The sequence below is a fragment of the Rana temporaria genome, chromosome 6 (genome assembly GCF_905171775.1).
Source record: "Rana temporaria chromosome 6, aRanTem1.1, whole genome shotgun sequence".
NCBI classification, from domain to species: Eukaryota; Metazoa; Chordata; class Amphibia; order Anura; family Ranidae; genus Rana; species Rana temporaria.
In genome coordinates, this window is record NC_053494.1 from 27,476,845 (window position 1) to 27,502,970 (window position 26,126).

Here is a 26,126-nt window from a genome sequence, read left to right on the forward strand (position 1 = left end):
TTATTTCATTTTAGTGTAAATATGAGATTTGAGGTCTTTTTGACCCCAGATCTCATATTTAAAGCGGAGCTCCCACGAAAATAAGCCAGCAGCTACAAATACTGCAGCTGCTGACTTTTAATAAATGGACACTTACCTGTCCAGCGCGCCTGCGATGTCAGCAGCCGAAATCTCTCGGCTGCCCCCGCCGCCATCCTCGGTGAGGGAATCAGGAAGTGAAGTGTTGCAGCTTCACTGCCCAGTTTCCTACTGCGCATGCACGAGCGGCACAGCCTGTCCTCACTGGTCCCTGCTGTCTCCTGGGACCGGTGTGTTTCCCAGAAGACAGCAGGGGGGGGCGTGACCGCGGGAGTCTATTGCCAGAAGTGGGTGCAAATACCTGTATTATACAGGTATCTGCACCCCCCTCCCCCTGAAAGGTGCCCAATGTGACACTGGAGGGGGGGGAGAGTTCCGAAAAGCAGAGGTTCACTTTTTGTGTTTGACCTCCACTTTAAGAGGACCTGTCATGCTTTTTTTTCTATTCCAAGGGATGTTTACATTCCTTGTAATAGGAATAAAAGTGACTCAAATTGTATTTCTTTTTTTAAATTAAAACTAAAATAAATAAATAAGCAAAGAAAAAATTCAAATTTAAAGCACCCGGCCCGACGAGCTCACGCGCAGAAGCGAACACAGAAGTGAGCAGCACACGCATATGAAAGCGGTGTTCAAACCACACATGTGAGGTATCGCCGCGATCGGTAGAGAGCAATAATTCTAGCCCTAGACCTCCTCTGTAACTGAAAACATGCAACCTGTAGAATTTTTTAAACGTCGCCTATGGAGATTTTTAAGGGTAAAAGTTTGTCGCCATTCCACGTGCGGGCGCAGCTTTGAAGTGTGACATGTTGGGTATCAATTTACTCGGCGTAACATTATCTTTCACAATATACAAAAAATTTGGCTAACTTTACTGATGTCCTTATTTTTTTTATCCAAAAAAAAGTGCGCTTGTAAGACCTGCTGCGCAAATATGGTGTGACAAATAGTATTGCAATGACCGCCATTTTATTCTCTAGGGTGTTAGAAAAAAATATATATGTTTGGGTGTTCTAAGTAATTTTTTTGCAAAAATAAATGTTTTTACCATATAAACACCAAGGCCCGGATTCACGTAGAATCGCGTATCTTTGTGCGGGCGTAACGTATCCTATTTACGTTACGCCTCCGCAACTTTTACAGGCAAGTGCCGTATTCTCAAACGAAAGTTGCGGCGGCGTAGCGCAAATAGGCTGGCGTAAGCCAGCCTAATTCAAATGTGGTAGATGTGGGCGTGTGTTATGTAAATTTTATGTGACCCCACGTAAATGATGCTTTTTACTAACGGCGCATGCGCCCTTCCATGAAAGTATCCCAGTGCGCATGCTCCAAATTAACCCGCAAGAAGCCAATGCTTTTGATGTGAACGTAAATGACGCCCAGCCCTATTCGCGAACGACTTGCGCAAACGACGTAAAATTTTGAAAATTTGACGCGGGAACGACGTCCATACTTAACATTGGTACGCCTCATATAGCAGGGGTAACTTTACGCCGGGAAAAGCCTAAAGTAAACGGCGTATCTGTACTGCGTCGGCCGGGCGTACGTTCGTGAATTCGCGTATCTAGCTGATTTACATATTTCTAGGCATAAATCGGCGTACACGCCCCTAGCGGCCAGCGTAAATATGCAGTTAAGATACGACGGCGTAAGAGACTTACGCCGGTCGGATCTAATACTAATCTATGCGTAACTGATTCTAAGAATCAGGCGCATAGATACGACGGCTCGGACTCGGCGTAACTCGTACGAGAATCCGGGCCCAAATCTTAGAAAGAGGCTCAGTCCTTGCGTGGTTAAGTGTTGTGTTAGAGATCTGCAGATGGCGAGAAGAAAATTTCCGTTTGTCCTATATCTCCTTGCATTTTTTTTTTTTTTTTTTTTTTTTGACAACGGGTCTGTTTCAAAATAATAATTTACAACTTCTACATCGTCTGGAAATGACGGGGTAAAAGCTCTCGCTCCCCTTTAAGAACCGCACTCTGTGTGAATGTAAACGAGGAACAAAGCGTAGCGCCGTGCCAGGCTATTGCTAGAAAAGGAGTCCTTTAATGTGGGAAAACAAAGCGGGGTAAACGCATTCATCGGCGCAGCTTGTGCTGTTATTGGAGGCGAGGAGCAGCAAACCTGCTAGCCGAAGCAAAGCGCGGCAGCTGGGGAGGTGGAAAGGCAGCGCTTTTATACATCTTCTCTTTTTTAATTGAGCAAACATAAAGAAAAGCGTTATTAAAAAGCTTGTCGCTCGCGAAGGCGCTTGTGACAGAACCTTATAAATATGCTAATTCGCTTCTCTGCAAGCTGTGATTAGATGACGCTTCTCACCTGCTGGAGATGGGCTCATTGTCTCCATTAGGAGAGATACCAGGTAGCGGAACAATGGAGGTGCGATCGCTATTTTTTATTCTGCGGCTTCAACCACGTAGCCGCATGCCATCGCTAACAATGGCCCTGGCTGATGTTTCACCCGATTATGGAATGTCCAAATTAGATTTAATTTCTTGTTTGCAACAGAAGCCTGCTGGGGAGATCGTCATTTTCTGAAATGTTTGTCCTGAGGGACTGGCGAAACGATCTCATAAGATGATATCTAAATACAAATTTCCTTCCATTTATATTGAATTTGTGCAGAAATAAGTCAAGGCAGCATTGCAGAGCAGCTAAAGGCTTGAGGGTTGCCAGTGTTTTACTAAAAAAAGACCCTAAAACTTTTAGGTTTGCCCATGGAAGCCAGTCTGTAGTAGTTGTAGAATTGGCATAGAAAATTACAGCTTAACTACTTCAGCCGTGGAAGATTTTACCCCCTTCCTGACCAGAGCACTTTTTACAATTTGGCACTGTGTCGCTTTAACCGCTTGCCGACCTTGGCGCGACTATTTGCATCAGCAGAATGGCACGGCTGTGCATATGGGCGCACCCGTACGTCCCCTTTAAGATGCTGCATTGCGCAAGCTCCGTGAGTGTGACCGCGGGTCCCACGGACTCGATGTTCCACCGGGTGCCCGCGATCGTGTCAGGGAGCTGCAGAACGGGTGGATGCTTGTGTAAACAAGGCATTTCCCTGTTCTGCCTAGTGACAGGACAGTGATCGTCTGCTTCCTGTCACCGGAAGCAGTAATCACTGTTGTCACTCGTAGCCCAGCCCCCCCCCCCCCAGTTAGAAGCACACCCTAGGACATGCTTAACCCCTTCCTCGCCACCTAGTGGTTAACCCTTTCACTGTCTGTGTCATTTACACAGCATTTCTATAGCATTTTTATAGCACAGATCGCTGTATAAATTACAATTGTCCCAAACTAGCTAAATTCCGACTGTCCAAAACGCGGTGACGTAAAAAACGACGACGAGCCAAGAAAAATTAAGTTCAATGCTTCTGAGCATGCGTTGACTTGATTCTGAGCATGCGTGGCTTTTTCTCCAATGGAATTCCACACAGAACATCGGAATTTCCTATTTTTTTTTTTTTTTCTATCGGAAAAATTTAAAACATGTTCTATTTTTTTACACTGATGGGGCCCACACACGATCAGTTTTTCCGATGAAAAAAAAGTCCATTGGACTTTTTCCATCAGAATAAACAATCGTGTGTACATGGCATTAGAGCTCCTCTTATGTCCATGAGGGATGGGATTGGACTTGTTTTTAATATGTGTTTCATGGAGGACGATTTGAAGTCTTAGGAATGTGTACACCACTTCAAACCTGCATGCATTCTACCGACACGTATAAATCATAAGAGGGCTTTTATTGGTCATCATTCATGAATTATTTGACTGAAATAAAAGTTTATAACGGGTATCCTTAACCACTTCCCGACCGCCGCATTTATATGTACGTCCACAGAATGGCACGTACAGGCAAATGGGCGTACATGTAAGTCCTTGCCTTCTAGCGGGTGGGGGGTCCGATCGGGACGCCCCCCCCCCCCCCCCCCCCCCCCGCTACATGCGGCGGTTAGGTTCCCTCGGGGAGCGATCCGAGACAACGGCGCGGCTATTTGTTTATAGCCGCTCCGTCGCGATCGCTCCCCGGAGCTGAAGAACGGGGAGAGCCGTATGTAAACACGGGTTCCCCGTGCTTCACTATGGCGCTGCATCGATCGAGTGATCCCTTATATAGGGAGACTCGATCGATGACGTCAGTCCTACAGCCACACCCCCCTACAGTTGTAAACACACACTAGGTGTACCCTAACTCCTACAGCGCCCCCTGTGGTTAACTCCCAAACTGCAACTGTCATTTCCACAATAAACAATGCAATTTAAATGCATTTTTTGCTGTGAAAATGACAATGGTCCCAAAAATGTGTCAAAATTGTCCAAAGTGTCCGCCATAATGTCGCAGTCACGGAAAAAATCGCTGATCGCCGCCATTAGTAGTAAAAAATTTTTTTTATAAAAATGCAATAAAACTATCCCCTATTTTGTAAACGCTATAAATTTTGCGCAAACCAATCAATAAACGCTTATTGCGATTTTTTTTTTTACAAAAAATAGGACGAAAAATACGTATCGGCCTAAACTGAGGGAAAAAAAATGTTTTGGATATGTTTTTGGGCGATATTTATTATAACAAAAAGTAAAAAATATTGCATTTTTTTCAAAATTGTCGCTCTATTTTTGTTTATAGCGCAAAAAATAAAAACCGCAGAGGTGATCAAATACCACCAAAAGAAAGCTCTACTTGTGAGGAAAAAAGGACGCCAATTTTGTTTGGGAGCCACGTCGCACGACCGAGCAATTGTCTGTTAAAGCGACGCAGTGCCGAATCGCGAAACCTGGCCTGGGCATTTAGCTGCCTAAAGGTCCGGGGCTTAAGTGGTTAACAAAAGTGGTTTACAGTGCAGTACAGCAATACAGTTGCTATATTGGGACTCTGTTTTTTTTGGCCAGCAAATTGTGTCTTGTATACAATGTTGGCAGATATGTGGCCGCAATAACTTGTGGGCATTGGGATGTGCACAAGAGCGGCTGCTCTCCTAGGTCTCTGCCTCCTCATTGGCTGAGACAGCAGTAAAAGCCAAGGGAGTGGGGATGGGGCCAAGCCCTATTCTGTGTGTCTTATGGACACACAGAGTGGGCCTTGGGAGCGAGCACACACGAGTGCCTCCATAAGAAGCGGCTTGCTATGGGGGTACTTGGAGAAAGGATGAGCCAGGCCAGTGGGGGGACCAGAGAAGTATTTGAGCTGCTCTGTGTAGAACCATTGCACAGAGCAACCTCAACCTTTAATATCACTCAACCTTCTTTCTTTCTCCTCCACTGAGGGACACAGGAAGTCATGTACATAAAGTGCTAGATTACAGCTATATGCCATCCTTCCACTACTGTTAGTCACGTATGTACTTGATCTTTTATTAAGGAGGTTTTCCAGTGTGGTGCTAATGTCTTTATTTTTCACTTCTAGGTGATACTTGCAGAGAGGAAGGGCACAGATGAGTTGTATGCCATAAAGATCCTAAAGAAAGATGTTGTGATACAAGATGATGACGTGGAATGCACAATGGTTGAGAAGAGGGTGCTGGCAATAGGTGGAAAACCCCCCTTCCTGACACAACTACACTCTTGCTTTCAGACCATGGTAAGAGGCGAGAGGGAGAATATAACCACTGACCACCTCACATCAACCTATGATTGCATGATTGTCATCATGAGGAATGTTAGCTTGGATTTCACTACTGGAGTCCCTGAGAAGTGTAAAAAGTTGTCTTGGATTCACCAAAATGTTAGCGTATAACCACTTCTCGCTCGTAACATTCTAACTGATGGATTCCTGTATTGTGCACATATCAAATTATCTGAATCTTGAACTGTTATTAACCACTTCCATACTGGGCACTTACGCCCCTTCCTGCCCAAGCCAATTTTCAGCTTTCAGCACTGTCGCACTTTGAATGACAATTGCGCGGTCGTGCTACACTGTACCCAAACAATTTTTTTATCATTTTGTTCCCACAAATAGAGCTTTCTTTTGGTGGTATTTGATCACCTCTGCGGTTTTTATTTTTTGCGCTATAAACAAAAGAAGAGTGACAATTTAAAAAAAACCCACTATTTTTTACTTTTTTATTTAATAAATATCACAATTTTTAAAAAAAAAAAACGTTTTTTTTCCTCAGTTTAGGCCGATATGTATTCTTCTACATATTTTTAGTAAAAAAAATCGCAATGATCATATATTGATTGGTTTGCGCAAAAGTTATAGCGTTTACAAAATAGCTGATAGATTTATGGCATTTTTATTTTATTAATTTTTTTACTAGTATTGGCGGCGATTTGCGATTTTTTTTTACTGTCACCGTGACATTGCGGCGAACACATCGGACACTTTTGACACGTTTTTGGCGCCATTCACATTTATACAGCGATTTATGCGATAAATATGCACTAATTACTGTATAAATGTGACTGGCATTCAAGGGGTTAACACTAGGGGGTGAGGTTAATATGTATACCTAAATTGTGTTCTAACTGTGGGGGAAGGGGGGTGACTGGGGGAGGTGACCGATCTATGTCCCTATGTACAAGGGACACAGATCGGTCTCCTCTCTCCCCTGACAGGACGTGGAGCTCTGTGTTTACACACAGAGCTCCACGTCTTGTCCCTGTAGCCGCCGATTCCCGCGCCGGGCGCGCGCGCGGCCGCCGGCGCGCTTGCGCGCCCCCCAGTGGCCGCAAGAATACAGGACGTCATATGACGTCCTGTTGAATTTTCAGAGTAACCGTGGAGCCGTCATTTGACGATGGCCCGGTACTCTAGTGGTTAAAATGCAGCCTTTTTTCTTAAGCTTTACTTTATTTTTGTGTTATATGCTTGAATTCTCCCCTTATGACAGAAGAATCAAGCTATAAGGCAGGAAGCCCAACTTTTTGAAGAGTTAAGCCTCGTACTCACGATAGGTTAACCAGAGGACAACGGTCTGAAGGACCATTGTCTCAGGTTAACCGATGAAGCTGACTGATGGTCTGTCGCGCCTACACACCATCGGTTAAAAAAACTATCGTGTCAGAACACGGTGACGTAAAACACGACGTGCTGAAAAAAACGAAGTTCAATGCTTCCAAGCATGCGTCGACTTGATTCTGAGCATGCGTGGATTTTTAACCAATGGTTTTGCATACCAACGATCGGTTTTGACCTATCGGTTAGGAATCCATAGGTTAATTTTAAAGCAAGTTGGCTTTTTTTTAACCTATGGTTAAATAACCTATGGAGCCCACACACAATCGGTTTTGACTGATGAAAACGATCCTTCAGAGGGCCACCTAAAGCGGGAGTGTACCCAAAAATCAACTTTCTGCAGTGTGATCCAGCATACTGCTGACATCTGCAGTATGCTGGTCTTTTTTTTTTTGGTACTTATCGTTTTAGCCGTATTTCTTCTATCGCTACGAGCGGGGATTACTTCCTGGTATAGGCGTTCCCGAAGACAAGCAAGTTGATTGACAGCCTTCGATAGCGCGTCACAGCTTCTGAAAATCCACACGAGTGACACTCGGCAATTTACGGCGCCTGCGCAGTCAGCTCTACACGGCAGGCGCAGGCGCCGTAAACAGCCAAGTGTCACCTCGGCTGTTTTCGGAAGCCGTGACGCGCTATCGAAGGCCGTCAATCAACTTGCTTGCCTTCGGGAACGCCCATTCCCCGCAGGATTCCCCGCTCGGAGCGATAGAAGAAATACTGCTAAAACGATAAGTACCAAAATAAAATAAAAAAGACCAGCATACTGCAGATGTCAGCAGTATGCTGGATCTAACTGCAGAAAGTTCATTTTTGGGTGAACTCCCGCTTTAAGTGACTTGGTAACCACGTGCCACAATGAGCAGAGCGGGTGGACACAGCACAGCTCCGTTTTTTTCCACACTGCGGGTGCAACACAGTGTACCTTTTTGGCTTTCCTGCACTTTGCAATAGACTTCTATTATATTCTGCAGGTTTGGTACACTTTCAGAAAGCTCACCAAACTTGCAGTTAATAACAGAAATCTATGGCTCAGTGCAGGTACAGATCAGTTTGAAAGCAGCCCAGTAACCACTGCAAAAGAGATGCCCATATATACAATGTGATTTTAGTAATAAAATGACCTTTAATAACCGTATTCTATTCTGATCCATCCCAGAGCAGGAGGTCGTGGCCATATCAGAAGGCTCCGTGGGCCACATGTGGCCCCCGGGCCACTGGTTGGGCACCCCTGCTGTAAGGCCATATTTTCCTCTGCTTAAGCATGGGGCTGATAACAGACACTCAGAAAGCTGTCAAATAACAATAGTGCAGTCAGGATTAAATAAAATTGAAACCTTTTGTAATTCAACAGTTTTATCTCCAGCAGCCTAGGCAAGTTAATCTCTACTGGCACTGAGTTCAGGCCGCAGGTAAGGCTTCCACAATAGGGACCTAAAAGAATGACACTGAGCTGACCTATCTGTTCTAGCAGGTAAAGATTACAGGTAAAAGAACTGCCCACACACCTACCCCTGGGATGCCCATTTCCAACTGGCTTTTTATTAAACCCTAGCAGTTGTCTCAAGTTAAACAAACCAGTTAAATGGTGCCTTACCGATTTCTGATATTTAAATATGCTCTGTGCCTGCCCAAAATGTATGTCTCCCGCAGCAGGCTGAATATTAGGACCGCTGCACTTTGGGTGAGTAAAGTGATTTAAAGTGGTTGTAAAGTCGGAAGGTTTTTTATCTTAATGCATTCTTTGCATTAGGAGAAAAAGCCTTCTGTGTGCAGTAGGCACCCTAGGCCCCTGTAATACTTACCGGAGACCCATCTCTGTCCAGCAATGTCGATGAGTATCTTGACCGTCCAGGACTCTCCATCCTGATTGGCTGAGACAGCAGCGGTGCCATTGGCTCCAGCTGCTTTCAATCAAAGTCGGTTAGCCAATCAGGAGAGACAGGGGGCGGGGCCGAACCACAGCTCTGTGTCTGAATGGACACACGGAGCAGCAGCTCTGCTTGGGTTCCCCCATAGCAAGCTGCTTGCTGTGGGGGCACTCTACAGGAGGAAGGGGCTAGGAGCGCCACAAAGGGACCCGAGAAGAGGAGGATCTGGGCTGCTCTGTGCAAATCCACTGCAACAGAGCAGGTAAGTATAACATGTTTGTAAACTTTCTTCTTTTCTATAAAAATCACTTTAATGTAGTTCTAAAAGCAGAAGTTTTTTTTTTACCTTAGTGATTGTAAAGTTTAAATGTTTTTTTTTTTTTTCAAATATGTTATACTTACCGTATTTATCGCGGTATAATGCGCTCCCGCGTATAACGCGCACCCCTAAAGTTGCTCCCGAAATTCCTGTAAAAAAAAATGTTAGATGATTTTATTACTTACAGTTTTGGCGTCTGCGGCCTCGATGGTGTCCTCCCGGCTTCTCCAGCGCGCGCCTCGAGTCCCCGCTCCCCGCACTCAGTTCGAACGCCTCCGCCGACATATACCGAGTGCAGTACACTCGGGTACATTCGGCAAGGCTCGGCGTCGCTTGCGCTCACGCTCTGTGACGTTTATGCGTGAGCACTAGCGAAGCCGAGCCTTGCTGAATGTACCCGAGTGTACTGCACTCGGTATATGTCGGCGCAGGATTTCAAACTGAGCGCGGGAAGCGGCTATCGGCGTATATCGCGCACCCACGATTTTCCCCTTATTTTAAGGGGAAAATAGTGCGCGATATACGCCGATAAATACGGTACCTACTCTGTGCAATAGAATTGCTCCGAGTGGGCCGATCTTCCTCCCGGGGTCCTCCGCTGGTGCTTCTGGCTCATCAAATGTTTTAAAGTGAACTTACCCTTTAAGTTCAAACGTCCCATTACCATGCTTAACTATTAGGAGTTGGAAGCATACAAGGAAAAATTTGAAAATGTATTTGTTCATTTTTTAGCAGTTGCTAAATAAAGAAACACAGACAAAAGATAGTAGGAAAAAATATTATTTCACCCCCCCCCCCCCCCCTCAAGGCTTTACTGTTTCCCAGGCAATTAATCTGCTTTTTCCTAACTTCTTGCAGGATCGTCTATATTTTGTTATGGAGTATATTAATGGCGGAGACCTCATGTATCAGATTCAACAAGTTGGTCGTTTCAAGGAACCTCATGCAGTGTAAGTTTGACCAAATGCTGTTTCTGTAAGTTCCCATTAAATTAGAATCATCTGGTAACTTTAAAGCACAGTGTGAGTTTCCATTGGCTGGTGTGATTCATTAAAGATCAGTTTCTGAAAATAGTCAGCTTTCTTGCCTTTGCTGCTCAAGTCAAAGTAAAAAAAAAAATATATAGATCCCACCGGGGACATATCAGCAATTCTGAGAGAAGAAGGCAAAGTAGTCTTAATAAGGGAATAGGGAATTGAGGATAGCGAAGTAATTCTTCAACTTAGAAAACGTTCATTTCTTTTAAGTTAAAAATATAAGCAGGCTTGCATATCACCCAATACAGACACACTTTGCCAAGGCTTAATAACATTGATCAGTTTGTCTGACACATATAAAGGAAAAACTTTTGTAAAGTCTTGAGCTGTGGATTTGGGATGTTGAGTAGAAGTTTTCACACTTGCCTCCAGGCTCGGATCTGAAGATCTGCAGCTTCAAAGTCCTTGGTCCTGCTTATGGCCCTTCTTCTTCTGCAGCCCTTTGCGTGCTATGTATATAAAAAATATGTATAAAAAAATTGTTATAAAATCAGACTGACAGCTAAGAAGATTGCAGACAAAGATACATGAGCTGCGTGCAATCCACTATGGGTAGTTTGAAGCTACAGATTGTAAGAATGGAATAGAGTTTAAAGTTTATGTACAACCAAACATTTTCTTTGTTTTAGATAAAGTAGGGAAGGTGCCATGCAGGTCTTTTTATTTTTTTATTATATATGTGTCATATTGGGGAAATTTCCCTTTACTTCCTGTCCCAGAGATGCAACAGGAAGTTAGAGATCTCCCAAGGTGAGGGGCACTCTCCTCCTAGACAATTCCCCTCCTACACACACACACACACACACACGCGCGCGCTTTTTTTCTCTCACCATCTCTCCCACATGCCCCCACCTCATTCGACACTGCATTAATGCCCACCATTGCACCTTGGCACTTGCTGCCGCTATACTAATGCACACATCTATGCTGTCCACCCCTGCAGTGACGTGCCATTGTGTATTCAATCTGTTATATACAATATGCTAGTTATGGCAAGACTCCGTTGCTAAAGAAAAAGCATGCTGAAGCTTGTTTAAAGTTTGCTGCACAACATTTAGACAAGCCTGTGACATACTGGGAGAATATAAACAAAAAACAAAAAGCCGCACCACAAATATTACAACATTTTTGATAAGAATCTCAGAGGATAAGGTATATTAAAGTCCATATACATGTATCTTGCACCATGAATCACTCTCAAATATATACAAGTCCGTGGGAAAGTATGGCATAACACTTGAGTGATTAGCATAGAACTTCTACTGATTGGATCACTGCAGAAAATGTCCTAAATTCCACACCACCAAGTGACATGTATGGCAATATATATAGGTGAACCCTCCACCGGAATAAGAGGCCGCTTACCAGAGGGCAAGCAAATCGAGCATTTGGCTATAGCCCAGCCGCGGCCTTTAATTCCTCAGGAACCCAGGATGGAAGGGGTTAACAGCAAGCACTCGATGGCAAATGGCTCCAATTCATTCGGTTAGGACATAAAAGAGAGGTGCACCATAGCGTGACTCCGTTTTACAAAAGGGTTTATTAAAAAATGATGACATATACTCACAAGCATAAAGGTTAAAACAGCGTGTAAAAACCCAAACAAATGCCGGCCGGCATACAAGGAGCCCTCCTCCTCTGCGTGGTGACGTCACTGCGTAGCCTCCCAGACGAGTTTCGTCATCAAAGGACGTTTTCAATGGGAGAATATAGTCTGGTCAGATGAGACCCAAACTTAACTCTTTGGATGCCATTTTTGGAGGTCAAATGGCACTGCGCATCAGCCCAAAAACACCCCCATACCAACGGTGAAGTTTGGAGGTGGGAACATCATGGTGTGGGGCTGTTTTTCAGCATATGGTACTGGCAAACTTCATATCATGGAAGGATGAATGGAAAAATGTACCAAGATGTTTTTGATAAAAATTTGCTGCCATCTACCAGGATGATGACGATGAAACAAGGCTGGACATTTGAGCAAGCCAATGAAACTCTCTCAATTGGTTTCAAAGAAAGGAAAATAAAGCTGTTAGAATGGCCCAGCCAATCACCTGACTTGAATCGGTTTTCACTGACATGCCCTGTTTTCAATGGGTTTCTTTGCTGAGCATTTCCTCCCTATCACATCTGAGTAGCCCATGTAACTATATAGTCTCACATGTGGGCGTATACTCAGTGGTACATGACGACCAACTCTCTCCCTGCCCACTAACCAGCTAAACACAATGGGGGTGGGATTTTTTTGGGGGGTATTTTGAACATGTGACCAGTAGTAGAGACTAGAAAATACTCCTGCTTATGTTTCACTACAGACAGGCTGGGAAACATCTGGGTCATGTGACAGCTGTTTATGAATTAAACAAAAACAATACTAAGGCCTCTTTCACACGGAGCGGACCGTTTTTGTGTCCGCTCCGTGTGTGTCCGTAGGCTCAGCAGGGATCATCCGTAATCCCCGCTGAGCTGTCGGCGGATAGGGCGGTCCCTGCATGGGGAATCGGATGAAGACGGACCGTCTGTCCGTCTTCATCCGTTCCGTTCCGCCGGACGGAAGAAAAATAGGGTTTTCTTCCGTCCGAAAACCGGATCCTGACGGACGCGGATGGTTGCGGACGTTAGCGGATGCCCCATCCGCTAACGGACGCGATCCCATAGGGATGCATTACAAGTCCGTAAACGGACTTGTAATAAACGGATGAACGGTCCGTCAATGTGAAAGGGGCCTAAATGTTTTTTTTTTTTTTTTTTTTTTTTTTATTAAAATAATTACAGTGCCATCATCCTCATACAGAAATAGAAGGGACAATGTAAATGAAATGGTGTGTTTAGTATATTTTTAAAGGACCAGTCTTTCTGTTTCTAACTAGATTCTATGCAGCAGAAATTGCGGTTGGACTGCTCTTCCTTCAAAGCAAAGGCATTGTGTACCGGTATGTATGAAATATGTTATCTATCATTCCATTGATTAGTTTCATCTCCCTCCATCCTTCTGTCATTTTTCTCCTCCATTCCACCTCCTACCTTTGCTTTCTTTTTCTCTCCTCACTTTCTATTTACACTTTCCGCATAACTCTCACTCCTCTCTCTTATCTTTCTCTTGCTTTCGTTCTTAATCTGGCCATACATTAGGATATTTTCAAACACATGTACAAAAATTCTCAATGCATTAAGGCTCTTTGCACACTGGGCTTCAAAAAATGCCAGTTCCCCTGGCAGAAAAAAAACTTTTGTACAAAGTTTAGACAAGTGTAGCAGGGAGCTGGCTATATTGCCTGCAGTATCAAAAGACACTCTGCAACATTGTTGCAGTGAGACGGTTTCCCTCTAGTGCCAGCTAAGACTGTTTCATCACATCCTGTCAGCAGAGTGATTACCCCCAAGGAGCAAAGCATACAGGACTCAAGTTTCACATTCAGATTAACCTGTATGGAACTACAAGAGCCAGCATGCTCTAGGAAGATGGAAACTAAAGACTCCATCTTGCTTATCTGAGGGTATAAAAAAAAAATAGATAAGGTTGGGACTTTACATGAGGCATATGATCAACAAACATAGGCCTTCATCCCTATTAATGGATAGAGGAAGGGGAGGTTTTGGGACTTTGAATGAGATGCGTTTTTAGCAATATGCAATTATTCAAAAATAATTAAATATATATATATATATATATATATTTAATTATTTTTTAATAATTGCATATTGCTAAAAACGCATCTCATTCAAAGTCCCAAAACCTCCCCTTTCGCTTATCTGAGGGTATTCAGACTACACAAGAGTAAGAGATTAGACCTAGAGGAGAGAGTCTGCCCCCCAGGTCAGTTCACTGTATTATTTTAGGCATCCACAGCCAGTCGGGACATCCTGACTGTGAGAGGGGGATCCCAGGTGCATATCCAGATGCACCTGCACTGACGGTGTGAAGTGTTCCAGTGTGAGGTGACCAGTCGGGTCACTAGAAGAGCCTACCTGTTCCAAGACGTTCATGTGGGCCTTGACCACAGGATTGGGTGAGAGGGCTTTTGCCCATTTGCAGGAAACAAGGACACTGCACACAGAGTTGTATGGACACTGTATACCGACATCTTTGCTCTTAGTCACCTTGCTGACACTGTATACAGATACCATTTCCCTTTCACCTTGTCGAGGAAGACCCTGCATTCTTTACTTGATAATCCGGTCCAGTTGTGGTGTTTGGCCCTGCTATTCAGGAGTTTAAAGGAGAAGTCCAGCCTGAGATCTTTCGGCTGGTCTTCTCCTCTGGGTCACAGGAGTGCGATTCGTTTTGCAATCCTGTGAGCCATTTTCAGCAGAGAGTGAGTGGTCTGAAATCCGCTCTCTGCTGACGTCACCAAGATCAGTCCAGGCACTGCATCATCCTGACTCTGGAAGTCTGGATCCACCAGGTGTCTGGACTGATAGGCGTCTCAGCGAGCCACTGAGACGGCTGCTCCCTGCCCCTCCATAGCTCAGAGCTCCAGCGAGTGTGGAGGAGCAGAGAGAAGAGCTGCTGATTGACAGCTCGGGGAGGTGAGAGAACCGAGCCATCAGTGATGTTCTCAAGAGACGGCATGGGACTGATGCAGCATCGGACCAATGCTGCATCCACCTAGGTAAGTATGATCATGGGATAAAAAAAAAATCCCATACTTCTCCTTTTAATTGCACCAACGAGAGTGGCTAGCTGAGGATACAAAACCTCACCTTTCTTCAAAGGGACTGAAGCTTCTAGTGACATATGTGCCCACACACACATACTCTGGGCTCTGTATATGTGCTGGGTGTGCGGAACAGTTTATCTGGGAAACTAAGCCATTAAATATTGATTTGAATACAGTGGGGTAGATTCAGTAAGCAATTGCGTCTGCGTATCCATAGATACGCAGCGCAATTGCTTAGTTGCGCCGGCGTATCGACTTTTCTGTATTCAGAAAGCTCGATACGCCGATTGCAGCCTAAGATATGACTGGCATAAGGCTCTTATGCCGTCGTATCGTAGGCTGCATTCTTATAATGGCCGCTAGGTGGCGTTCCCGTAGTGGTCAGCGTAGAGTATGCAAATTGCATTTCCATTACTTTCTATGGGAATACAAACGTTTTAAAACGCCCAAATCCGCCCAATACGTACAACAAAAAAGGGTCCGGAACTTGTTTGCGCTTCAGGCGTTCGGCGTCAGGCGTTTTGGAGTGGAGATGTGAACCATCTCCATTGAGAATAATGTATTTTTTCCCCTCTAGCATTTTGGAGCTTCATGCTTCAGGCGACAAAACGCTCAAGTGTGAATGCAGCCTAAAACAAAGGAAAAACTGTCCAAATCCTTAGTGCACATTGTATGTCAAGCATTTTTGTTGGCACTTGATGTGGTCAATTTACTCGTTTCGCTCTCTTTTCTTCTTCCCCTTCACACCTGTGTTCTGTTAGAAATAAATCAGATTGTACAGAAGTGGCATGTAGATGTGGCAGAAGATCTGGGGAGAAAAGGGAGAAGAGCGGGGTTTACACCGACTCACTCCTACACAGAGCACCGTTACATCTTCTAATGGCCAATCCTTCTAAGATGTCCACTTGATGAACATGATATCCAACAGGAATGATTGGATTTTTCAGCATTTTCCAGTAGGCTCGTTAATGAGCACACTGTGGGGTCAGTGCACACAGTGTATTGATTCCATGTAATATTAGTACTCTGAGAATATGGTGTGTGGGAGTGAGTGGGTGTGTGTCATTAGCTTTACTTCTCCTACATAAACTTGTCATTCCCGAAGCCTTCCTTCTAACTTTAAATGAAAGGGATCTATATGTTGCTTTCCATTTTTATTTCACTCATTTAGGACTGCCATATTCTGTAGAACTGTTCTCTTCAGCCCAGCCTCATAGGAACTTACAGTCTAAGGCCAGCCATACAAGGTTCAAATCTTGGCTGGCTCCTGCTGAACCGGCTGAGATTCGAACCATTGAAGTGTTACTAAACCCAGTAATATTAAAAAAGGTTCATCCACCTAAATGCCCACCCCACAGTGCCCACAGCTTATAAATCTTTTTACATTAAAATATTGCCACTGTATACCTTTTTGGATGATCTGTATACAGTATTGCCAACCTACCAGATTGAAATTTACTGACATGACACCCAGAATTTACTGGCACAGACAAGTTATTGCTTGATATGCAATTAGCAATGTGATTTAGGGTAGTAATTAGGGCAAAAAAAATGAAATTTTTAATATAATAAATAAGTTGCTTAGGGACAAGACAGTCTCTCTCCATGTCAGTTGGTCCCTTCAGTTCAGTCCCCTCCAGTACAAACAGCACTGACAGTCCCGCTCTCGGCTTGCCTTGCTCCCATCCCACACAAGAGACTCCGGCCGCTCAGCTCCCTTGCACTATGACATCACACAAGATGTTCAGGCACCGCCTCCGCCAGATCCACCCCCTTCCGACCCCGCCCAAACACACTGTAGCAGGCACTTGAATGGTTTGGTCGACTCCAGGCCGGAACTGCAGAGCCAAGCTTCACAGCCATATTTTTTACTGGCAACCTTTTTGCTGTCACTGGCATTTACTGCCAGGAGCAAAGTGCCATTTTTTTACTGGCTGCCAGTAAAATACTGACGGTTGGCAATAGGAATTGTCAGGGACTTGGTAGGAGGCCGAGATGCTGGGAGGGCTCCCCTTGCGGCCGAGTGCAGCACACCACTGAAGGTGACACAGCAGGTGTGGTGCCCACAGAAGCACGGGTGCCTGGATGCTGAAGACAAACGTGCTTGAGAGGTCCGGGAGACAGAGACCAGTGGAGCAGCTGGAAGCTGAGCCAGGAGCCAGGAGCCAAGGATCATTCACCGGAAGACCGTCCGTAACCAGAAAGACCAGGGGTGAGCAGAGTCTTAGTACAGGAAGCAGGATTAACAGAGTCCAGTAAACAAGCCGGGGTCAGATGCAGGGAGCAGACAGAAGGAGGTCAGATGCAAGCCAAGGGTCGAGCCAGTGGATCAGGAAGAGCGGGTCAGAACTAGCCGGGTCGGTACACAGGAGATCAGATCAACAGGAAATTCAGGACACAGGAACACAGGGGGAGCTGAAGATAAACCAGCAAATGCAGACACTAACAGACTTCCTTATATAGGCCCATGTGACCTGCTGGTAGAGATACTGGGTCCTAAAGTCCCTCTCCTACCAGAGATACTGGGTCCTAAGGTCCTTCTCCTGCCAGAGATGCTGGGTCCTAAAGCCCTTCTCCTGCTGTTGATTCCCTGACAGTGCTTTTGCCTATGCAGGTTTGCCAACCCTGCACCATTACGCACAGGGATGCGCCTATTTCCCTGACAGTGCCCCCTCCCAACGGGCAGCCTCCGGATGCCCATTTGCGCCCATTTTGCAGGATGAAAATGTTGCGAAATCTTTGTATAAGCCTAGGGGCATGCACATGACTCGCAGGTTCCCAAGAGCTCTCTTCTGCAGGGTATTCTTTCCACTTAATTAAAAACTGAATTGTCCTACCTCTCCGACGACAGTCAAGGATGGACTCCACTTCGAATTCAGTCTCGTCTCCAACCAGGACGGGAGGTGGGGGTATTTCTTCTCTCCCTGGAAAAGGACTGGAAATGACATGTTTAAGAAGTGCAACATGAAATACAGGGTGGATTTTATACGATTCAGGCAAGGCAAGTTCGAAGGCAACGTTTTATTTCAAAAGGGCCAATAAACTTTGGTCCCAATTTTCGGGAAGGACAAGGCAGTTTGAGGTTTGCAGATGAGAGCCACACTTTGTCCCCCACCTTAAAGGCAGGGTTTCCTCTCTTCTTCTTGTCATACTGTCTCTTATATCCTTCTTGGGCTTTCCGCATTGTGTCCTGGAGAATCTTATAATTGGTTTGGATGGAATTTATTCTGTCCTGGACTGCTGGGACTGAAGATTCGGGAATGACATTGGGTAAAAATGAAGGGTGGTAGCCATAGTTCGCCCAAAAGGGTGATTGGTTGGTAGCCGTGTGCACTATGTTGTTATATGCGAATTCCGCACAGGGCAATAATGAGATCCAATCGTCCTGAGAAAAGGAACAAAAACAACGCAGGTATTGCTCTAAGGTCTGGTTAGTCCTTTCTGTTTGGCCGTTACTCTGGGGATGGTAAGCTGTGGAAAAACATGTCTCAATTGATAGTGATTTGCAGAGGTTCCTCCAGAACCTAGAGGTGAATTGTACACCTCTATCTGACACAATGTTATCTGGTACTCCGTGCAGTCTGACTACTTCTTTAATGAAAATTTCTGCTGTGTCCATGGCAGAAGGTGTGCCCATCATTGGTAAGAAATGCGCCATCTTGGATAGCCGGTCTACTACTACTAGAATGGTTGTAAATTCTTCTGAAGGGGGTAAATCCACGATAAAGTCTACGGAAATGTTTTTCCAAGGTTGCTCTGGAACTGGCAGTGGTCTTAACAGGCCCCAGGATTTCATGTTGGACCCCTTATTCCTTTGGCATATTGTGCAGGAGTTGACATAGTCCTTACAATCGGCTCTCAGAGTGGGCCACCATAAAGACCGTTGGACCAGTTCGGTCGTTTTTCTGACCCCAAAGTGGCCGGCCAGCTGATGATCGTGGAAAGTTTTTAGGACCTGAAGCCTGGCTTGCTGTGGGACAAAAATCCTGTCTTGATGCCAAAGGAGTCCCTCCTGGCTTCTGAGGGAAGAGATTTCTGTTTCCGTGCATTGAGTGGATGCTTGTTCAATTGAAGCCCTTAAATCAGGCTGGATCAAGAGGAAGTTTTGAGGGGACAAGATTGGACTAGGTGTGATCTCTTCAGGGGTATCAGGAAACATCCTGGACAAGGCATCGGCTTTTCCATTTTTAGACCCTGGGCGGAAGGTGATATGGAAATTGAATCGAGAAAAGAATAAAGCCCATCGAGCCTGCCGGGGTCTCAGTCGCTTGGCAGTGCGGAGGTACTCCAAGTTCTTATGATCTGTAAAGATCAGAATAGGGTGGACGGCGCCCTCCAGGAGATATCTCCATTCCTCCAGGGCGGTCTTTATTGCCAAGAGCTCTCGATCCCCTACATCGTAGTTCTTTTCAGGCTGGGTCATCTTGCGTGAAGAAAAAGCCACGGGATGAAGTAGGGCTTTGGGCCCTTGACGTTGGGAAAGAACTGCTCCTGTGGCTACTTCGGAGGCATCAACTTCCAGGACATAGGGCAGGGCAGGATCGGGATGCTGTAAGACAGGTGCAGAGGTAAAGAGGACTTTTAGTTGATCAAAGGCCGTTTGTGCTGCTTCGGACCACTGGAATCTGGTATGCTGACGTGTTATCTGGGTAATTGGTGCTACAATGGTAGAGAAGTCTCTTATAAATCTTCGGTAAAAATTTGCGAAGCCGATGAACCTCTGAACACCCTTTTTATCAGAAGGGGCTGGCCACTCAAGGATGGCTTTCACCTTCTGAGGATCCATGGCTATCCCATTGGTGGTGATAATCAGTCCGAGAAACTGGATTGTTGTCTTCTCGAAGTCGCATTTTTCGGCTTTTACATACAATCCGTGTACCCTGAGGATGCCCAATACCTTTTTTACATGTGTTCTGTGAAGCTCCAGAGTAGCTGAGAATATGAGGATATCGTCGAGGTAGACGATAATGAAGTGGTCTAGGTACTGCCGGAAGATATCGTTTATAAAATGTTGGAATGTGGCTGGGGCGTTGCATAATCCAAATGGCATCACTAAGTATTCAAAATGTCCGAACCTTGTTCTGAACGCTGTTTTCCACTCATCCCCCTCACGGATGCGGACAAGATTGTAAGCTCCACGTAGGTCTAGTTTAGTGAAGACATGAGCTGTACGGAACCTCTGGAAGAGTTCCGGGATGAGGGGGAGTGGGTAGCGATTTTTAAGAGTAATTCTATTCAATTCCCTGTAATCCACACATGGCCTCAAAGTTTTATCCTTCTTCTCAACAAAGAAAATGCCGGCACCGGCAGGAGAGGAGGAAGGGCGGATAAATCCCTTTTCAAGGTTTTCATCAATATACTGTCTCAAAGTTTCAAGTTCAGTCTCAGAGAGGGGAAAAATACGGCCAAAAGGAATCTCAGCCCCCGGTAACAACTCGATGGGGCAATCGTAGGGACGATGCGGGGGTAGGGTATCTGCTTTCTTCTTGTCGAATACATCCTGGAACTCCTGATAGGCTGCTGGTATATTGGGATCCACACTCGGTGTGGGTAGAACAGACATGCAACTGGAAGAGTTCTTGGTTTCAGGAATAAGACAATGCTGCCGGCAGTAGGGAGAGGTGAAGAAAACTTCCCTTTTGGACCAGTCAATCTGAGGGTTGTGCGCCTGTAGCCATGGAGTTCCCAAGATGACAGGGAATATAGGAGAGCTCAGGACATCAAAACGCAGAAATTCCTGGTGACCAGAATTGATGGAGGTAAAGATAGGTGCCGTTTCCTGGGTGACATGGCCGGAACTGGGCATTGAGCCATCAGCCAGGTGGACAGTCAGTCTTTGGCTCTTGTGGTGGAGAGGAATAGCGAGTCTCTTAGCCAGTGTCAGATCCAAAAAGCAACTACATGCCCCGGAATCCAGTATTGCTTGGAGATGAACTTCTTTTCCTGCTATCAGTAACGTGACAGGAAGAGTGATGTGAGTCGAGGAGGACCTGAGCACCTGACAGTTGACCGGGGTGCGGAAGACCGATTTCCTGGGTCTTATGGGACAAAAGGTTATATAATGATCGATTCCCCCGCAGTAAAAGCAAAGGTTTGCCTGTCGGCGACGAAGTCTCTCCCCTGCGGTTAATGCTGGATGGGCCAGGCCAAGCTGCATAGAACTAGATGTGGGCGGAGCTTCGAGCAGTTGGGGGGTTTTGATGCGTTCCGACCGGCGCTCACGTAAGCGTCTGTCTAGTTGAATAGTCAGTAGGATTAGACCCTCTAGGGTTGAAGGGTTCTCGACTCTAGACAGTTCATCCTTAAGGGATTCAGACAGTCCCAGTCGATACTGATAACGTAACGCTGCCTCGTTCCATCCTGAGTCTGAGGTCCAGATACGGAATTGCACTGTGTAATCTTCCACAGGACGCTGACCCTGCCGTAGGGCATGTAGAGCAGCTTCAGCAGTGGCCGCCCGCAGGGGATCGTCATATAACTGGGCCATTGATTTAAAGAACTGGTCCACAGAATTGATGAGGGGACTCTTCTGCTCCAGTTAGCCATGAGCCCATACTTGGGGCTCAACAGTCAGTAAGGAAGTAATGAATCCCACTTTCACTGTTTCAGAGGAAAAAGTCCGTGGTTGCAGAGCCAGGTACAGGTAACATGCGTTTTTAAAGGATCTGAATTTCTTCCGATCACCGGAGAAGCGTTCAGGTGTTGGCACTCGTGGTTCCGGAGGGGGCATCACCACGGCAGGAGTGGTTAACAAGGAACTAGTAAAAGGTGACCCTTGACCTGCGGGAGAAGGTGTCGCAGGTAGGTGCTGCAATCGGCCCTCTAATTGGCGGTACTCTTTCTGGAGTTCTTGGATGACCTGGGTGAGGGCCGTGATCTGTAGGCTGGCGGCTTCCAGCGGGGAGACACCTCCGTCGGCCTCTGACATGGCTGGTTTATACTGTCAGGGACTTGGTAGGAGGCCGAGATGCTGGGAGGGCTCCCCTTGCGGCCGAGTGCAGCACACCACTGAAGGTGACACAGCAGGTGTGGTGCCCACAGAAGCACGGGTGCCTGGATGCTGAAGACAAACGTGCTTGAGAGGTCCGGGAGACAGAGACCAGTGGAGCAGCTGGAAGCTGAGCCAGGAGCCAGGAGCCAAGGATCATTCACCGGAAGACCGTCCGTAACCAGAAAGACCAGGGGTGAGCAGAGTCTTAGTACAGGAAGCAGGATTAACAGAGTCCAGTAAACAAGCCGGGGTCAGATGCAGGGAGCAGACAGAAGGAGGTCAGATGCAAGCCAAGGGTCGAGCCAGTGGATCAGGAAGAGCGGGTCAGAACTAGCCGGGTCGGTACACAGGAGATCAGATCAACAGGAAATTCAGGACACAGGAACACAGGGGGAGCTGAAGATAAACCAGCAAATGCAGACACTAACAGACTTCCTTATATAGGCCCATGTGACCTGCTGGTAGAGATACTGGGTCCTAAAGTCCCTCTCCTACCAGAGATACTGGGTCCTAAGGTCCTTCTCCTGCCAGAGATGCTGGGTCCTAAAGCCCTTCTCCTGCTGTTGATTCCCTGACAGTGCTTTTGCCTATGCAGGTTTGCCAACCCTGCACCATTACGCACAGGGATGCGCCTATTTCCCTGACAGGAATGTCCCAATACCGATACTAGTATCGGTACCGATACCAAGCATTTCCCGAGTACTTGTACTCGGAGGGAAATGCTCCAATGCTTCACCTGATACCTGGGCAGTCAGGTATCGGGTGGTAGGGGGAGTTACAAGTCTTCTCCGTGATGTCTTCTCCCCCCGTGATGTCTTCTCCCCCCGTGATGTCTTCTCCCCCCGTGATGTCTTCTCCCCCCGTGATGTCTTCTCCCCCCGTGATGTCTTCTCCCCCCGTGATGTCTTCTCCCCCCGTGATGTCTTCTCCCCCCGTGATGTCTTCTCCCCCCGTGATGTCTTCTCCCCGTCCGTGCCGCTCTCCCCGGGTGATGTCTTCTCCCCGTCCGTGCCGCTCTCCCCGGGTGATGTCTTCTCCCCGTCCGTGCCGCTCTCCCCGGGTGATGTCTTCTCCCCGTCCGTGCCGCTCTCCCCGGGTGATGTCTTCTCCCCGTCCGTGCCGCTCTCCCCGGGTGATGTCTTCTCCCCGTCCGTGCCGCTCTCCCCGGGTGATGTCTTCTCCCCGTCCGTGCCGCTCTCCCCGGGTGATGTCTTCTCCCCCTCCGTGCCGCTCTCCCCCCGTGATGTCTTTTCCCCCTCCGTGCCGCTCTCCCCCCCGTGATGTCTTTTCCCCCTCCGTGCCGCTCTCCCCCCCGTGATGTCTTTTCCCCCCCTCCGTGCCGCTCTCCCCCCCCGTGATGTCTTTTCCCCCCCTCCGTGCCGCTCTCCCCCCGTGATGTCTTCTCCCCGTCTGTGCCGCTCTCCCCCGTGATGTCTTCTCTCCCCCGTGCCATCTTCTCCCCCTCTGTGCCGCTCTCCCCCGTGCCATCTTCTCCCCCTCTGTGCCGCTCTCCCCCGTGCCGTCTTCTCCCCGTCTGTGCCGCTCTCCCCCCATGATGTCTTCTCCCCGTCTGTGCCGCTCTCCCCCCGTGATGTCTTCTCTCCCCCGTGCCATCTTCTCCCCCTCTGTGCCGCTCTCCCCCGTGCCATCTTCTCCCCCTCTGTGCCGCTCTCCCCCGTGCCGTCTTCTCCCCGTCTGTGCCGCTCTCCCCCCCTTGATGTCTTCTCCCCCTCCATGCCGCTCCCCCTCCGTGCCACTCTCCCCTGTGATGTCTTCTCCCCCTCCGTGCCGTCTTCTCCCCGTCCGTGCCGCTCTCCCCCCATGATGTCTTCTCCCCATCCATGCCGCTCCCCCTCTGTGCCGCTCTCCCCCCTAAATTTGTCAGGATGGAGAGCGGAGGTAGGAGCCACTAAACCCAGCTCCTACCTTTTCCGAATGGACAGAGTCGGTGATCACTGACTCTGTCCATTCACATAACTGAGCATTGTAACCTGTGATGACGTCAGCAATTGGCTCCGCCCAACCCAGGGAGAGTGCAGGTAGTCAAAGGTGTGGACCTGCCTTTCTCTTTACAAGGAAGAATGCTTTTAGAAGCAGTTGGTGTCTGATGGGGCTGTGCTAGTATAGACCATACAACTGGGACTTCCTTTCTGTGATTTCTGGAGCACTATATACAACCCTGGTTCCTTCTTTCCCCCTCAACATGCTGATTCAGTTTTTTAAATAAAGCCTTTCTGTTTTTATTACATACTTTATTTTAGACCAAGAGATGTCATCACTGGGTCTCTGTGCTATGTAGGGAGAGCATAGCTGGTGAAAGGGGATGACAGGGTGCTGCACCTAGGTTCTTGAAGAGATCACAGCACCCTGCCTCGGTACTCCTCTCAAGAGTCCTCAGCCTTGATACAAGCAGCGGGCTTGCAAATATCACAATGCCTTGATGGGTGAATGTCAGTCTGCAGGAGTTCACATTTCTAGCCAGACTGTATTTGCATGCAGTACACCGTAGGTAATGTCCGTGTGTGATGCTTATCCTGCATGATTAAAAGTACTGAAATCCAATGCATTAAAGGGGTGAGGGCAGGGACAGTCAGGGCTAGAAGATGTTCGAAACCCTCCAGCCAGGGCAAGAGGCGGGCGTCATCTGCCCTTCTGCAGCTTTTAATCCACACTCTGCGATTTCAATATAGAAAATGAGCCTGTACAAGTATCGAAGACTTGGGTAAGGTTGGAGTGCAGCCTATACTGCTATAAAAAGGCAGTATGAGAAATGAGAGCCTCTACTTGTCAGTGTAGTGATTAGCACTTCCGCCTAGCAGCCAAAGGGTCGCTGGTTCGAATCCCAACCACAACACTACCTGCCTGGAGTTTGCATGTTCTCCCTGTGCATGTGTTGAGTTTCCTCCCACACTCCAAAGACATGCTGGTAGATTAATTGGATCCTGTCTAAATTCGGCCCTAGTGTGTGTATGAATGAATGTGAGTTAGGAACCTTAGATTGTAAGCTCCTTGAGGGCAGGGACCGATATGAATGTACAATGTATATGTAAAGCGCTGCAAAAATGTATGGCGCTATGCAAGTACCTGAAATAAGAATAAATACTGTGTATGCACCGAAGAAGATGTAATATTTTATATTTAATTTTCATCCTGTTTTGGCAGCATCCAAATCCCTGTGGAGGCTGCAAATCACCGTATTAGAAGAGGCCACTACTACAGTGATAGGCACAGCCTTCGGGGGTTCAGTGCTCGCATTTACAGAATTCCTTATATTTTTTTTTTCAAAAAGGCATTCTCCGATTAGACGAAGTGGAGATTGTGACAATACTGTACTAGCGACAACTACTACTGTGATTTGCAGCTTCCACATGGATCGTTCAGGTATAAGATTCAATGAGGTTTATTTCCTAAAGGCAAATCCACTTTGCACTTGGAAGTGCAGTCGTTGTAGATCTGAGGGGAACATGCAAGGAAAATAAAAAAAACTGCGGGCCAGATTCACAGCAGAAATACGTAGATACACCGGCGTATTTTCAAATTTCCGCGTCGTATCGTGATTTGGAATCCTCAAACCAAGATACGACGGCTTTTGGCATAGATCCGACAGGCGTACGCCTTCGGATCGTAGGTGTAATTCTCCGGCGGTCGCTGGGTGGAGTTCGCATCGTTTTCCAGCGTCGGGTATGCAAATTAGCTGTTTACGGCGATCCACGAAGGTACGCGCGGTCGTTCCCGCGTCGATTTTTTTTTTGCGTAAGACGTCCGGGAATACGAAAGTACGTTACGCACGTCGCACATCAAAAAACACGTCGGGGCGCCGTAATTTCATGCAAAGCATGGCGGGAAATTTTCACACGGAGCATGCGCAGAACGTTCGGCGCGGGAGCGCGCCTAATTTAAATGGTACACGCCCCATTTGAATTAGGCGGGCTAGCGCCAGACGGCTTTACGTTACACCGCCGTAAGTTTACACGCAAGTGCTTGGTGAATCAGGCGCTTGCGCTGAAAAGTTGCGGCGGTGTAACGTAAATGAGTTATGTTACGCCGCAGCGCAGGTACATGAATCTGGCCCTGCATTTTTGCTTGTACATGATTGGATGAAAAAATCGGCAGAGCTTCCCCCTCAGATCTAAAGCGACTGCACTTCCAATTGCACTTTTGTAGTGCAAAGTGGATTTGCCTTTCGTAAATCAACCCCAATGCCTTATAAAT

General features: G+C 46.8%; 1 protein-coding gene across 2 annotated transcripts in view; it reads left to right on the forward strand.

Moving 5' to 3' along the window:
• PRKCB (protein kinase C beta) overlaps positions 1-26,126 on the forward strand; it is a 336,313-nt gene that overhangs the window by 251,918 nt on the left and 58,269 nt on the right. For both annotated transcript variants that reach the window (XM_040356513.1, XM_040356512.1), the window contains exons 10-12: positions 5,485-5,658; positions 10,087-10,178; positions 13,133-13,195. In XM_040356513.1, coding sequence (XP_040212447.1) covers positions 5,485-5,658; positions 10,087-10,178; positions 13,133-13,195 — 329 coding nt within the window. The remainder of the gene's footprint in view (positions 1-5,484; positions 5,659-10,086; positions 10,179-13,132; positions 13,196-26,126) is intronic.